The sequence below is a fragment of the Rhinolophus sinicus genome, linkage group LG05 (genome assembly GCF_036562045.2).
Source record: "Rhinolophus sinicus isolate RSC01 linkage group LG05, ASM3656204v1, whole genome shotgun sequence".
Taxonomy (NCBI): Eukaryota; Metazoa; Chordata; class Mammalia; order Chiroptera; family Rhinolophidae; genus Rhinolophus; species Rhinolophus sinicus.
In genome coordinates, this window is record NC_133755.1 from 25,000,350 (window position 1) to 25,015,413 (window position 15,064).

A 15,064-nucleotide genomic window follows, 5' to 3' on the forward strand; every position below is an offset into this window, starting at 1 on the left:
GGGCATTGGCATCTGGGTAACAGGTATCTTGTATATAATCTTATCACATGGAGGTCAGAGTGCCCCTGTGAGGTTGGTATGTTTATCCCCAATTTACAGATGAGGAAACTTGACCACAATTACGCCAGTGAATTGAAGAGCTTTCATTTTTGCTTTCTTCCTCCACTCTCTTCTCCAAGGTAGATGAGTCCTGGCTGACGGTTTTCAAGGAACGGTATCCAGCTAGTGAAGAAGGGTGAGGCTAGTGGGAGGATTGGAAGGCCAGAGAGAGAGCTTACTTCCCCCTTTCTGGGTCAGGGTGGACCTTAACTGGAATTCCAAAATTGGTAGTTTGTTTTCAGAAACTTCTCTTTTCTTCCTATTTTCCCCTTTTCCCGAAGAGCTTAAAGGTCATTATTATGGGGGTTGATCTGTGTATCAAAATTACTTCTCCTGAGTCTTGTCCTCCCACCTTGATCCCCAATCTAATTCCTTTAGCACAGAACCTTTCCTTTAGTACAACCTCATCACCCAGCTGTTAAAAGGAATCTCATTAAATCAGTCCTCCCTTAGGTGCAATCATGATGGCTAAGAGGGCTTCATATGTTTTCAAACAGGAAGTTATTAACTCCAATACATTAAAAAGACTTCTCTTGAAGTCTTCCAATTGTAAAGTTAACATGTGCTCATTTTAGAAAACTAGGAAAGTATACGAAAAAGAAAACTATCGTCACCCATAATCCTACATTCAGAGATAATTGCTGTTAACAATTTTGGTGTTTTTATTTCTTCTCTCTCTCTCTCTCTCTCTCTCTCTCTCTGTCTCTACACACACGCGCACACACACACACACACACGTATATAAATGTGTGTTGTGTGTTTTTGTATTTATAGAGATGGATAAAATTATACCAGTCTCAGACGTTTTTATGAGAATTGAATGAGCTATTCATGTAAAGCACTTAGCACAATGGCTATCGTATAGTAAATGATCAATAAAGGTTTATATATTTTTAAATACACACACATGAATATTTATTTCATACTAGAGATTGTGCTGTATATACAGTTTTATATCTTGCTGTGTCACTTAATAATATAGCATGAGCATTTCCCTGAGCCAATAAAATTCATTGAAAGTATCATTTGATGATTGCAAAATCGTCATTCCATAATTTAACTATCCCTTTATTGCTGGGTATTTAAATTATTTCTATATTTTGTCATAAAGCTGGGACTCAATGCATTTTAATGGTAGGATTTTCCTTTATTATAAGAAAGGTGAAGTAGAAAAATTCAAGTCATATTGGGGGTGGAGGGTCATATTTTTTGAACAGAGCAACCACGTAGAGGAGTGTTGGCTGCATCTAGGAGTCCTCCTCCAGGGTCAGCTCTGGCAGACTCTTTACTGTTCTCCCAAGCATTTCACATTCTTCTGCTTCTGGAGTCACATGTATTCTAAAAGTGCTGAGGGTCCCCCTTCTCCATGGCTCTAATAAAATTCCTTAGTCACCCATCTACCCCTCCATTCACTATGATTCGTAGGGAAGCAGCAGCAGAGACTTCAACAGACAGGGGTTGTTAGGGGGAGAAAACCTAACAGGGGGAGAGAAATATCCCATTTTTGAGCTTCTACTAAGATAAATGCTATAATATCCATTTTGCAGATAAGGAAAGTTATCCTAGTCACAGCTAGTAAGTCAGGGATTGGGGATTTGACCTTAAACTGTGTTTAAAGCCTGCACTGCTTTGTCTCTAGGTAGAGGGCTGCTCGCCTTCAAGAAGACAGAACTATACCTTATTCAGTTTCCAACTCATCCACAACTGCATTTGTAATATCAGTGACATCTGACACACAGAAGGAGTTCAGTAAATGCTGCCTTTACTTGAATTTTGAAGTAGACACAGGTATTATCCTGAGTACTGTTGGGAGACACTCATATGGGATGGAAACTGGAATCGAATGCTGTAACGAGCTCCCTTTCATTCAATGGTTTGGGACCTCAAATCCCTCTGCAAGCTGGGCCAGCTCTACAAATTATGTAATTAAAACCCTCTTTGGCCTGGCACCATGTGATTAGCTTAGAGGAGATGCTTCAGGGTATCTGGTTCACACATTTTTAGCTGAAAGATTCTTGTCACCCAAAGCAGACGTATTGTCCTTTTTGCCTGGGTTTGAAAAGACAAGGCAGGGGCTGTAATAGAGACTCATTCCTCTGAGAATGCCTGTGCCAATAGAAAATTGTCGACATGTCTTTTAACTGAACTAAGCTTAGAATAGTTTGGGGTTTGCAATTAACATTGGCTCAACACTGTTCTTGCTTCATTTACTTTCCTCAGGCCCAGGCTGCACTTTCTCTCCGGTTTTCTCCTCTTATTCCTTCTTCTCATCTGCACATAGATTTTTATATTTATTGAGTTCTGAGAGTAAGGTTTCATAAAAAGCAAATGGGTACTGTTTAGGTTGGAGAAGTCAAATGCTTTTCCATACAGGGCTTTAATGAATAGAAAGGCTTAAGTAATTACCTGAGTGTGGTTGTTTCCCCTTCTCTATCCTTCATGGACTGGGAAGCTTTTCTCTCTATGGTTTCACAGGAGCATCTTTCCACCCCGGGGAGACAGAGAGGAGGAGGGCTTTTTATTGACGTATGTTAATGAAATGGTTGAGCCAGGAGACTAAGGAGCTACTCATGTAGGCCTCTCTGTTCAGGAACATCAATGGGCCTGTCTGCTGAACTTACCCTTTATTCATCCATTAAGCATTTCTGGGGTGCTATTTGTCAACTATGTTTTATCCACAATATCTGTTACAGCTAAAGATGCTGGAGGGTGATTTATTTTGTCCCTGTTTTTTCTTAAATCCCTTAAGAACTCTTTCAAGCCTCCATAAATTGCCTGTTTAAATATGAGCTTGATTTCCTTTCACTGTGGACATGAAGCGAAGGATGTCATCCACAGTGACCAGGTAGGCTTGGGATGCCATAATTGTCAATAAGTAGAAAAGGAGTCACTGTGCAAACAGCTTTTGAAACAATAGTTCTTGTTGGTCACAACAACTGTGCTGGGCCAACCCAACTCTAAATCATCATCACAACAAGCACTGACTATCAGAAATTCAAAAAGAACATAGCCCGCCAACATTGAACCAGGGCCAGCACTTCCTGGCCCTTTGCTGCAGGTGGCCACCTGTCTCTTCTGTCTTTATAGTTGCTTGAGCATTCAGCTGATTTGATATTTGTGATGGCAAAATGCCCATTTTACTTTATTATAATGTAAACACAGTCTTTTTTTTTTTCCTGCAAGTGTCTAGCTTTATTTTTCTTTTCTTTTTTTTAAAATTTATTGGGGTGACAATTGTTAGTAAAATTACATAGATTTCAGGTGTACAATTCTGTATTACATCATCTATAAATCCCATTGTGTGTTCACCACCCAGAGTCCATTCTCCTTCCATCACCATATATTTGATCCCCTTTACCCTCATCTCCCACCCCCCAACCCCCTTACCCTTTGGTAACCACTAAACTATTGTCTGTGTCTATGAGTTTCTGTTTCTCATTTGTTTGTCTTGTTCTTTTGTTGTTTTTGGTTTATATACCACGTATCAGTGAAATCACATGGTTCTCTGCTTTTTCAGTCTGACTTATTTCGCTCAGCATTACACTCTCAAGATCCATCATGTTCTCACAAATGTTCCTATATCATCTTTTCTTACCGCCGAATAGTATTCCATTGTGTATATATACCACAACTTCTTTATCCATTCATCTATTGAAGGACATTTTGGTTGTTTCCATGTCTTGGCCACCGTAAACAAAGCTGCAATGAACATTGGAGCACACGTGTCTTTATGTATAAATGTTTTCAGATTTTTTGGGTAGATACCCAGGAGAGGGATTGCTGGGTCATATGGTAATTCTATTCGTAATTTTTTGAGGAACCTCCACACTGCCTTCCATAGCGGCTGCACCAATCTGCATTCCCACCAACAGTGTATGAGGGTTCCTTTTTCTCCACAGCCTCTCCAACACTTGTTACTATTTGTCTTGTTGATGATAGCCATTCTGACTGGGGTGAGGTGATATCTCATTGTGGTTTTTATTTGCATTTCTCTGATGATTAGTGATATTGAACATTTTTTCATGTCTATTGGCCATTTGTATGTCCTCTTTGGAGAAATGTCTCTCCAGGTCTTCTACCCATTTTTCAATTGGGTTTTTTGTTTTTTTGTTGTTGAGTTGGTAAACACAGTCTTAATGAAGATACTTTTAGAAGACAGTCACCTGTCAATTCCTTATTTGGCGAATTCACCCAATATTTATTGAGTGCTCAATATAGCTAGGTAGAGAGTGGAAAATAAGAGAGTTTTGCTCTCATGGAGCTGACACCTTGTATGAAATCAGGCATTAAACAAGTGAAAACACAAGGAAGTGGCCTCCGAGCTACAACCTGAAATGAGCAGGAGTTAGCCAGGTGAAGAGGGAAGGAAAAACCTTCGAGGTAGAAGGCTCCACAGATGTAAAGGCCCCAGAAGGGCACAGCCTCACACAGCTTTGGGGCCTGAAAGGATGCCAGGGTCACTGAAGCATGGTAAGCTGGGGCTCGTGGCCCTGCCTCGGGCTCATGAGGCAGCAGGAGAGACCAGACAAGCTCTTGTTGACTGGGTTGAGTAATAATTAACCACGGAAGTCTTCTGCCTTTTTGCCTCCATTTTCTTCTTTCCCTTCTCGCATTTTCATAGTTTTGTCTTTTAGCTTTAGCTTTCTTCTCAAAGTGCTATGCAAGACTTAATGGGGACTATATCATCTCTAAGTGGTCTATCAAGCTCTGACCTCTTTCATGTTTGGAGAAGGTAATAGAACTAAAATGTATTGATTATTTACTATGGCAGTTTACATGTATTAGCTCACTTAATTATAATTATCCTAGGAAGTAGGTGTTCTTACCCCCATTAAATAGATGAGAAAATTGAGCCTTAATGAGGTTGAGTAACCGCACTAGAGTTACAGCTAATAAGTGGTGGGGGGCTAAGCTGAGAGGCTGAGTTGAGAGGGTTTGTCTGAACCCACAATCCATGCTCTTTGCATGATAATACCAAAGGGTAATGCTGAGACATAGCCAAATGTAGATGAGTATAAGTAACTAGGCAATAATCATTCTCTATGCCACAGTTTTTCACCAGCCACATGAAGTATTTGATAGCGAGTGAAAATACCTTATTTGGTTACTTAAACATATTCAACAATGCTGATCCTGGAAAGGACCCTAAACGAGACAAGTTTCCCCCAATTTCTGTTTTGCACTCCAAAGAACTTAATATCCTTATGTTACCTTCATCATTCCCCTTAGTGAAGAAACTACTCATTTCCCTGTAGGAGGCGCGTCACTGAGTACCTGATAAACATGGAATAAATAAAAGATTCTTCTTTACTACAAAAGAAAATACAGCAGGTGTAAAGTAATATTCAAAATACAAATTTGAATGTTATGTTTCTTTAGTTGTTTAAGGTTCACTTAATTACTATACAAGTGTGCATAAGAGTGTGAGCATTAACACAACATTAAAATAATTTTAACTGAAGGTAAAAAGTGTTCTATTTCGTGGGTTATAGAATCATCAAGCTCTGACTGAAAGGAATTGCAACAATCATCTAGGTTAGAACTATTCATCAGAAATAAACAATGAGGAGCACATATGAGGTGAAAAATTTTCTAGTAGCTATATTAAAAATGTGAAAAGCAACAGGTGAAATTAATTTTAATAATATATGTTATGTAACAATTATTAATGAGATATTTTACATTTTATTCACATTAAATCTTCGAAATTTAGTGTGTATATTATATTTAGAGTACATCTCAATTCGACTAGCTACATTTCAAGAGCTTAATAGTCACGTGTGGCCTGTGGCTACTATATTGGTCACTGCTGATCTAGCTCAAATTTCTTTATTTGTTTTTTGAGGGGAGTGAGAAGTTAAGGGAATTACCCAAGGTCATACAACCTATAAATGGCGGCCAGCAGCTTTTAATCCAGCTTCTCTGACCTCAAGACAGTGCTTATTTTGTAACACCACACTACCTTTATAAAGCAATTATGGTAACAAAGTATATTGTTTTGTTGCCTCCAATTTTTAAAATATTGGGTTTTCTTAAGAACAGGAATCAATAACTGAGATTTTAACACCTTAGTTTTTTAATTTTTATTGGGGAATATTGGGGAACAGTGTGTTTCTCCAGGGCCCATCAGCTCCAAGTCGTTGTCCTTCAATCTAGTTGTGGAGGGCACAGTTCAGCTCCAAGTCCAGTTGCTGTTTTCAATCTCAACAACCTTTTTGTTGAGAGCTTGCACTCTAACCAACTAAGCTATCTGGCCTCTCCTTAAAAACCTTAGTTTTACAAAGCAATTGTACCAAAAGTCATTAAAAGTTACACAGGAAATGACTGTTAAATATCAATTTGCAAGCTCAAAGCATTATATTGATTTTGTTTTTAAAATAAACTGCCAATAGACTTAGTTTAACTTTATAGATCTAAAGGGCCAATTTTAAATTTGAGTAGTTTAATGTACCTATAGCATAAGAGCTATTCCTTTATTTTGAGGTTCAAAGCAAATATTTTTCAATTGCAAATGTCTCATGGTAAGTCTTAAACATTATGAAATGATAGCCAGTTAAATAATGTTGTTTAATCCTCAGAATTATCACCAACCAGCCATTTTGAATTCTTCGTCTCTTCAGCAAGTTGCAGAAGGCACCAGTATTTCTGAAATGTGGCAAAATGACTTACGACCCTTGCTGATAGAGCGATATCCAGGATCCCCTGGAAGCTATGCTGCTCGCCAGGTGAGAACATAACAGACAAACTTAAATGTTGTTGGATACTTTGCTTTCATGTGAGAGACAGTATATCCAAAGTTCTGAGTTATCTAATATTCGGATCTGTATTCTCATCGTAATATTTACCAAAATAAGCAACCAAGAAAACCAAACAACTGAGAGTAAATGTCTGTTTTATTAATTGATGCATGTTAATTTGAATTAATTTATGTGTAAAATCTTTGTCTGGGGTGCAGCGTCAGACAGGGTACTAAGTACTCAGCTCTTGATCATTTCTATAACAACCAAGACACTCAGACACGCAACCAAGTTTTCTTGGACCCTAAACACCCAACATCAACAGCCTTAGCCAGTCCTTGGTTGACAGTTCTAGGCCAAGAGTGAGTTCCTGCCCTATCAGGCCTTCATTCCCCTTTGGGAAATGGTATTCTCTCTGTAGGGAGAGTCAAGATCAGTGATAAGCTACTTTTCCAGTGCTGTGCTTCTCAAGCTTCTGACTCTGACCCATAGTTAAAAATAAAAAGCGTATATTTTACATTTTATACACACAAACATAAGATAGATTTAACTGACACAAAATACTCATTACCTGCAATTTAGTATGATATTGTTAGTTCTATTTTACTAGTTTTTAAGAAAAATGTTTAGTCATGACTCACTAAACTGATTTCAAGACCCACTGATGTTAACACTCCAGTTTGAAAGACAATGCTATAGAGGGTAGATTAAGCCATACACTGGGCTAGACCTTGAATGTCTCTTTGCCTCCTTACGGTCAGTCTTTCTAAGCCATCTGAAACCTCACTTCTAAATGACTGCCTTTTCAAACTAGCCCCCTTTCAAGCTGCAGCTTGAGAAGGAATGGGGGAGACAGGCCCCTCCTATTCTCCATTAAGAGTACTCTACCTGCCTAACTCTTCAGGCACCCCAGTAATGTGACAGAGTGACACCTGCACGCACAACTGTTAAGTCCTTCTTATCTATATGTCTTTTGCTTCTCAAGTCTAGTCCAGACAGCCATTGTCTGTTGCTCCATTGACCTCGTCTTTTATCCAAAAAGCTCCTGCTTCCTCTAAAGAATTAAATGGTGGAGCCCCAAAGAGCACTTTAGTTCTTTCTAACTTTTAGGTAGAGTGAGGAATAATAATGATGATGGAGGGCTTTCATAGAACACTGTTTTTAGGTCTGGCCCTTTACGGAGTTCTTTGCATGGATGATCTCTTTCAGCCCTCACAACAACACTCGTATGTGAATACTATTATTATCCGAGTGCCACAGATTAAAAAAGACTTGAGGTATAGGTATATGAACTAACTTGCTCAAGGTTATACACGTAGTAGTGATGAGGCCAGATTTTAGACCCAAATCTGCTAGACAGCTCCATTCTACCACTGGAGACCAGTGGCTGGGGGAACCAGCTCTGTGGTGTGTGCTCATAAATGTCTCCAGCTTTGGATGTTTCATGCCTGCGTTGGAGAGTGAGGCACATACCACTCATTTTAATGTTGCTCCCCAGGCCTCATTCCCCAAGCATTTTGTTAAAAGAAGCTCAGGGCACTTACTGGAGCTTTCCAAAACCCTCAGTTCCTCATCAGAAGAAAATCTAAGTCTATAATATTCAATTCAACCTTTTTCATTTCCCCATACCATTTGCTCAGAAGGCTGTATATACCCAGAAGCATATACACATATTTCAGACCTGAGGTTCCTTGCCTGCGGCCTCTAGAAGTCCATGAACATATCATATATTGCCATTTTAATCTTTATGTAGCTTTAACAGAATACATAGAACAAGTAATATACATAGCTACTGTTGTGAATAACAAACACATATTCATTTAAAGGTGTTCCTGAACCTATTGTAACATTTTCTATGTCATATAGGGGTGGAAGCAAATGAGGAATTTATTGGCGATATTTGGGAATGCATTGGGCACTGTTGCAGGGCTGCGTATATGTCATCTAGCTGATGTGGCAGTAATCCTAACAGGATGGTTGTGTTACAAATCTCACTTAAGAGATTCAATTTTGTAATTTTTTGAGAAGAAAATCACCATGAATTTTTTGAAAACTGTTTCCTAAGCTGTAAAATAAAGCGTTTCCACTTTTGAAGATGAGGTGGATGACACTTGTGTTATTATGAGGGACTAATTAGCCTTAATTCAACTAGCGTTAGTAACTTTCATACAGAACTAATTTTAAATAACAATGGTGTAAATTTTATTTTTTCTCCTGAGGCCTTTTTGAGAACTAGATATCAGATGTTTTATAATTTATAGAGTAGAGCTTCAGGGTTGTAACTAGAGAAGAATCTCAAATCTAAAAAGAAATGTGGAATTGATATAAAATTGGTTAGTGGATTAACTTTTGCTGTTATCAATGAAGATATGCATTGCTATGGGTTCCCTTTCAGAGAATAATAGGGAAATAATATCCCATAGTCTGCATTTTCATTATCTCTGATCAATGAACCTAAAACTGCCTATTGGATTTTTAGAATATTTGTATTTGAGAAAATAATTTATTTGTAAAATAAATAATTTGAAAACATTCAATTTGGGGTATATCAGTGATTTTTAGCTGAGATAAGAATAAACATAAATTTAAAAATCAAGATGATAAAGTGTCACTAAGGAACAAGCCAAAAATTTTGTCTAAAAGAGGCAAGCCGGAAATTTTGGGGTTAAAAATCCCCTATAGATGCTTGGTGCATCTGAGAAGCTGAAAGGTATGGGCTTCTTCGGTGAAAAGTGTGTGTATCCCTGAGTGGAGGTCCCTGGGTGAAGAGCCCTCAGCGTGGAGCCTGAGAGACTAATACGTGGTATGCACAAGGAGGAAGAGGTACCTGAAGTCTCCCGTGGCAGGATTCAGCCTCCTAACAATGGTCTGTTTGCAGATTTAATGGAAATACAGCAGAATCTGCTTCCTCCAAACAAACCTGTTCTACTAATGTCATTGTTTCTCAAAACCTAGAAATGAGACTTTAAGTTGACTTAAATTAGACCCAGGATCATTCACCTAAAATCTCCGCTGACTTCACCCTCCCCTAAGGAAGTAGAACGTCATATCTGTGTTTATCTTTTTCCTTTCTTCCTTTTCTCTCTCTCCATTCCTACTCTCCAGCTCTCTCCTTGTCTCCACCTTTATCTTTGTATCCTTTACTTCTTCTACTCAATCTCCATCTATCTTTCTCTTCATCTCTCACTGTCTCTATCTAGCCATCTCTTTCTCTCTTTTTCGCTCTTCCCCATTAAAAAAAATAGATGTATAGTAATCCAAAATACAGCCTATACTGTAAAATGCATTTTAGTATGCTTGATGGGGCGAGGCTTTTGCTACCTGGAGTCAGGGAAGCACACCCTGCTTAGAGGCTGTCTAGTGAGAAGAGAGGTAGTATTTGCATCCTACACTACAGAATTGTTGTGGGAACTTGCAGGTTAAGTCTGAAAACCAAAAGGCACAACGACAAAAGGATATTGGTGATGTAACTAGATTAATGCAGCCAATTTGATTGTTTATAAAGAGATTAGTTGCTAAGATAAACAAAAAATATTTATACTGAATGAAAAAGGTTGCTTCAGGGAGAATTACTTTGGGGGAATTTGCTGTGTTTTTGTGAATTTTAATGTCAACATAGATATCAGAAATTATGGCCATGACCTGTTTAGTAGTTGAAAAATGAGTTTGTTGTGAGACTTCAGCTGAGTAAAGCTAACAGATATATTTTTTAAATCCCAGTTCATTTTATAAGCACGCAGGCTTCTATTGGTGCTAAAGACATTTTATGGAGCAGTTCATCATCTGGATACCAGATGTTCTGGAGTGCATGCCTTTTTTTTTTTTTTTTAGATGACCCTTTTTATGGAAAAAAAATTTTCTCCCAAGTCTGGATATAACTTATTTTCACATTCTGTGTGAAGCTTGTCTTTAGATGCCCAGTGATTTCTTACTATTCAAACTATTAATACTAATGTTTTACATCATATAATTTTATATATTTCCATTGAGAATAGCTTATAATTGAAAAATAAAACAGTATTTAAAAAAACGAAAAAAGAGAATAACTTATTAGTTACAATCAACACATATTTACTGATAGCCTACTGTGAACAAAGCCCAATACTAAGAACTATGGAGAATAACAAAATAAATGAGATATGAATGATGATTTCAAAAGGTTATAAACATTTCTTTTTATTACATGAAAAGACAACTTGAAAACCTGTAATGGAAAAAGTAAGGTACTGCATATATGTGCTATATAGGCAAAAGTCCACCTCATTGCAGAAAGCAAGGAGTGAATAGTTGGAGAATTGTATGTTTGTTTGGCTTTTGCAGGATTGACTGTAGAATCACTGTCCTCCCTCTGGTTAGTTCAGCTCTTCCTGGAAGCTTCCTGTCACGGTTTTTCCAAGGCCTTTGCCTACGTGTCATGTCACATTAGTTAGGGCAGGAGGCCACACAAGATTTGGTGAGACTAGGAAATCGTGTATTTCCTTGGGGGGGAAAACCTCCCATTCTTTTCCAGTTATTATGTTATTTGTTTATCACCTCAAGGTCCATCTCCACTGATTTGTGGAACAGATTGCCGGTTATGTAGATGGTTAGTTTGTCATTTGACTAAAAATCCTTTAAGGCTACTTACAAAGATGTACATACTATTTCAAAATAAAATAAATGGAACCTAATAAGAAAAATGAGGCAAAGGGAAAGTAAAGACAGGAACGGGCAAATTAAACAGTGATGAACTCACCCAAAAGTTCTCACACCACAAGTCTAGATCCTTAAATAAGACATTTCCAGTCCCTGAGGTGATGTTTCTTTCCTATCTGCTGCTTTCTCCTGTTTCTTTCCTATCTGCTGCTTTCTCTCTGTATTTCTCATAAGGCTCAAGATAAGCAGAAGAGATGGGGAAATAGATTCCTTTTTATTTGTATCATGTACAGTGGGTCTGGACCCTCCTTGGGTGCAGAAGGAGAACTACTTATGTGATTCTGGTTGAGAGTTGCTTTTTGATTCTTAGAGTGGGCAGGACCTCAAATACACCACAACCATCCCCTTGTTGTGGGACTCTCTCTACATTGTCCTTAGAGGCGAGCATCAGTATCTTTTGTTAGTGTTCATTGTATGATGAAGTATTCGTTGGACTTGGGTCACATGCTATGCGCTGCGGACACAAAGAGCTACCATGTGTAATTCTTGCCTTCAAAGCGCACAGAGTGGAAGTTGAGCCCTATAGGACCGTGGTATATCTCATTTCTCAAACATGTACTCTTAGCCTCCTGGAAACATTGACAGTGGACTTTAATACACACTGAACTAAATCTCTATCTCCTGACAGGTAGAAATGTCCACAATATATTGTGAAGTGAGAAGAGCAAGGGGCAGAGTAATGTGTAAAGTAGGATTCTATTCCTATAAAAACACACCCCTCTGCCAAATATATGTGTTTATATGCTGGTATATGTTTATATAAATAAGGAGAAGGGTGTGGAATCATATATATCTGACTATTAACATTGCTAATATTAACAATTGGCAGGGGAGAGATTAGGGGAGAGGGAGAGGACTAGCTTTTCCTTTAAATATCCTTGCTGTTAATTCAATAAACATACATTGCATTTTTAATTTGAAAGGCATCACATAAAAATCTTAAACATAGTTAACAAATGAAGCCTGTCTTGATCTGAAATTTTGATTTTTGTTTTCATCAGCACATCATGAGGAGAATTCAGAGACTTCAAGCTGACTGGGTCTTGGAAGTAGACACCTTCTTGAGTCAGACGCCCTATGGGTACCGGTCTTTCTCAAATATCATCAGTACCCTCAATCCCACTGCTAAACGACACTTGGTTCTCGCCTGTCACTACGACTCCAAGTATTTTCCCCATTGGGACAACAGGGTGTTCGTGGGAGCCACTGATTCAGCTGTGCCATGTGCGATGATGTTGGAACTTGCCCGCGCCTTAGACAAGCAACTCCTTTCCTTGAAGGTATCTGATTCCTGAGATAAAACACGTTAGCAGTAACTCAGAGTGAATTCTAGAATCCTTGGGGGAGTGAGAAGGCCATTTAGAAATGTAGACTTTTGGTACATTTTGTACTAATTTTTTGCAAAATGGTATGAGTTTGAGTGAATATTAGTTGGAAGATTACATTCTTTGAAATGTCAACCAATGGGCAATAAACCTAAGATACATGACAGTGGATTCATTCATTGGCACCTGATTTCTTAGTTTTGAGTACACATTCAATTAAATACAACAATTTCTGTGTGAAAAATGAAGAAGTAAGAAGGTTGGTATGAGAACTTCATTTATTTCTTCTTGTTTCTGTGGCCATGAGCATCATAACTTTCTGATCTGAGAGATGATGGATCTTGAGTTGGGGGGAGGGAGTTGCTGCAAAGTGGTTCTGAAGTAGAGTGAGTAATTCAGACATATCAAGATGAAAAGCATGAAGCAGAAATGCATTATTGTCATTATCTGTGAATCTCAGCTCAATTTTATGTAGCATAGTGGAGCTTTTGTTATGTTCTCAGCTCAAAATACTTCTGGGACTCTCAGATGTTATTTCAGTCTCTGTGTTCTTAAGGGTATATTGGAAAAAAGTGCTAAACTAGATGAAGACATTTTGTTCAGATATCACTCATAACCAAGTAAACATAACAAAGCAAAAACAAAAAACTTTGTTCACAGGCAACAAATGCCTTTTTTTCCCCCTCAGAGCTTTATGAAGGGGCCAGCCTTTGGTACAATGGGGATAGAGAAGTAAAAGGTTTATCTTGTAATGGAAGTAATAGAGATATTTGGTTCTATTTTTGCTGGATATGCTGAACTTGAAGAAAGCAAGAATTGTTTATAACCCCTCAGTATCCTTTTCACTGTTTTTTTGTTTTGTTTTGTTTTCTGAACCTTCTGTAATGTCTTTGTCCCATACTCTGCCCTGCTTTTAACAAGCACTCTTCCCCAGAAATTGGGTGAGGTGAGTTCAGAAGCTGATAAAAAAGGTTAATTTTTCATATTTGCATCCTATAAGGATATGAAATGGAATGAAGTATGACTTAAAGACACAGGCTGTGAAGTGGGAGTGTTTTCTCTTGTGGAACTCTACCTTTTCCATGCAGTTCATGCCTTCCTTGGGGGACCAGAAGTAGAAAGGCTGAATCCGTTGTTGGGTAGGGATCTACTAAAAAAAAAAATACACATGCACTCTCTTAATTTTCCTTACTAGTAGAGGTAAATAGTGATATGGACAATGAAAAATAAGGACTAGTTTTTGATGCCAATATTGAAAGTATCAGATTTATTCTTCCAGTTGTACTTAAACTAAATCTGTATGAAGGAATTATTTTAAGTTCTTCAGCTCTCATGGACTGGGTAGGTGATGGTGGAGAGGACTCAATAATAGACTGGATTGTTGTCCCAACTCTTTGCAGCCCCCCCCCCCACTTCCAATAATGAGATTATAATTATCCATTCACGTCCTTTGCCTAATAGCTTTGTTGTGCCTTCCCACTGTGCATTCCTTGACTCTGGACTTTGGTTATTTGATTAGTTTTGGCCAATGAGAGGCTAGTTGATGTGACACAAGCAGAGGATGGAAATGTGCTTGTGCAATTGGGCTTGCTCTCGTGCTTTTGCCATCACCAGGAAAAGGGCATGCCCTGGCTTGCTTGCCAGTCCCTGGAGGAAGGTAAGAAATATGTGGAGCAGAGCCAACCTTGATGGCTGCAGAATGAAGCAGAACTTCTTCATCCAAAATCAGTTGTCTCTGAGCTGATCTACAGACTCAGGAGGACACGTGATTGTTGCTTTAAGCCACTGAGTTGAGGGTGCTTTTCCACACTGCATTATTGTGGCATTAGCTGATGTAGCCTTGGATGGGTAAAGACTGCAGATAGTTCACTGACCATGTTCACACCAATAATTAGGCATTTATCATATTGCCATGAAGAAAGACCAGAAGGCCTTCACAAACCATGCCACACAGATAGTGAGGAAGGCAGAAGTGAGGCAGAGGGCTGGGGAGGAGAGTGTTGATAAATCTATATAAGGAACACTTGGATATATAGATTCTCACCCCACACCTGGCAGATGGGGTGAGTATCCCACCTGTATCCTTGTGTGAGATGACAGAACATTTTTCTGGGGAAATTGAACCAGGGAGGTTCTGGACATAGGAACACAGGATATAGAGGAGGGCACTAGTGAGGTACCTGATGGAAATCAAGGAGATGAGGTGAA

General features: G+C 38.6%; 1 protein-coding gene across 3 annotated transcripts in view; it reads left to right on the forward strand.

Annotated features, from left to right (window-relative positions):
- QPCT (glutaminyl-peptide cyclotransferase) overlaps positions 1-15,064 on the forward strand; it is a 42,832-nt gene that overhangs the window by 19,310 nt on the left and 8,458 nt on the right. For 2 of the 3 annotated variants that reach the window (XM_019742152.2, XM_019742140.2), the window contains exons 2-3: positions 6,678-6,824; positions 12,533-12,811. In XM_019742152.2, coding sequence (XP_019597711.2) covers positions 6,750-6,824; positions 12,533-12,811 — 354 coding nt within the window. In that variant the 5' untranslated portion in view covers positions 6,678-6,749. The remainder of the gene's footprint in view (positions 1-6,677; positions 6,825-12,532; positions 12,812-15,064) is intronic. The other variant, XM_019742144.2, reaches the window with a different exon arrangement.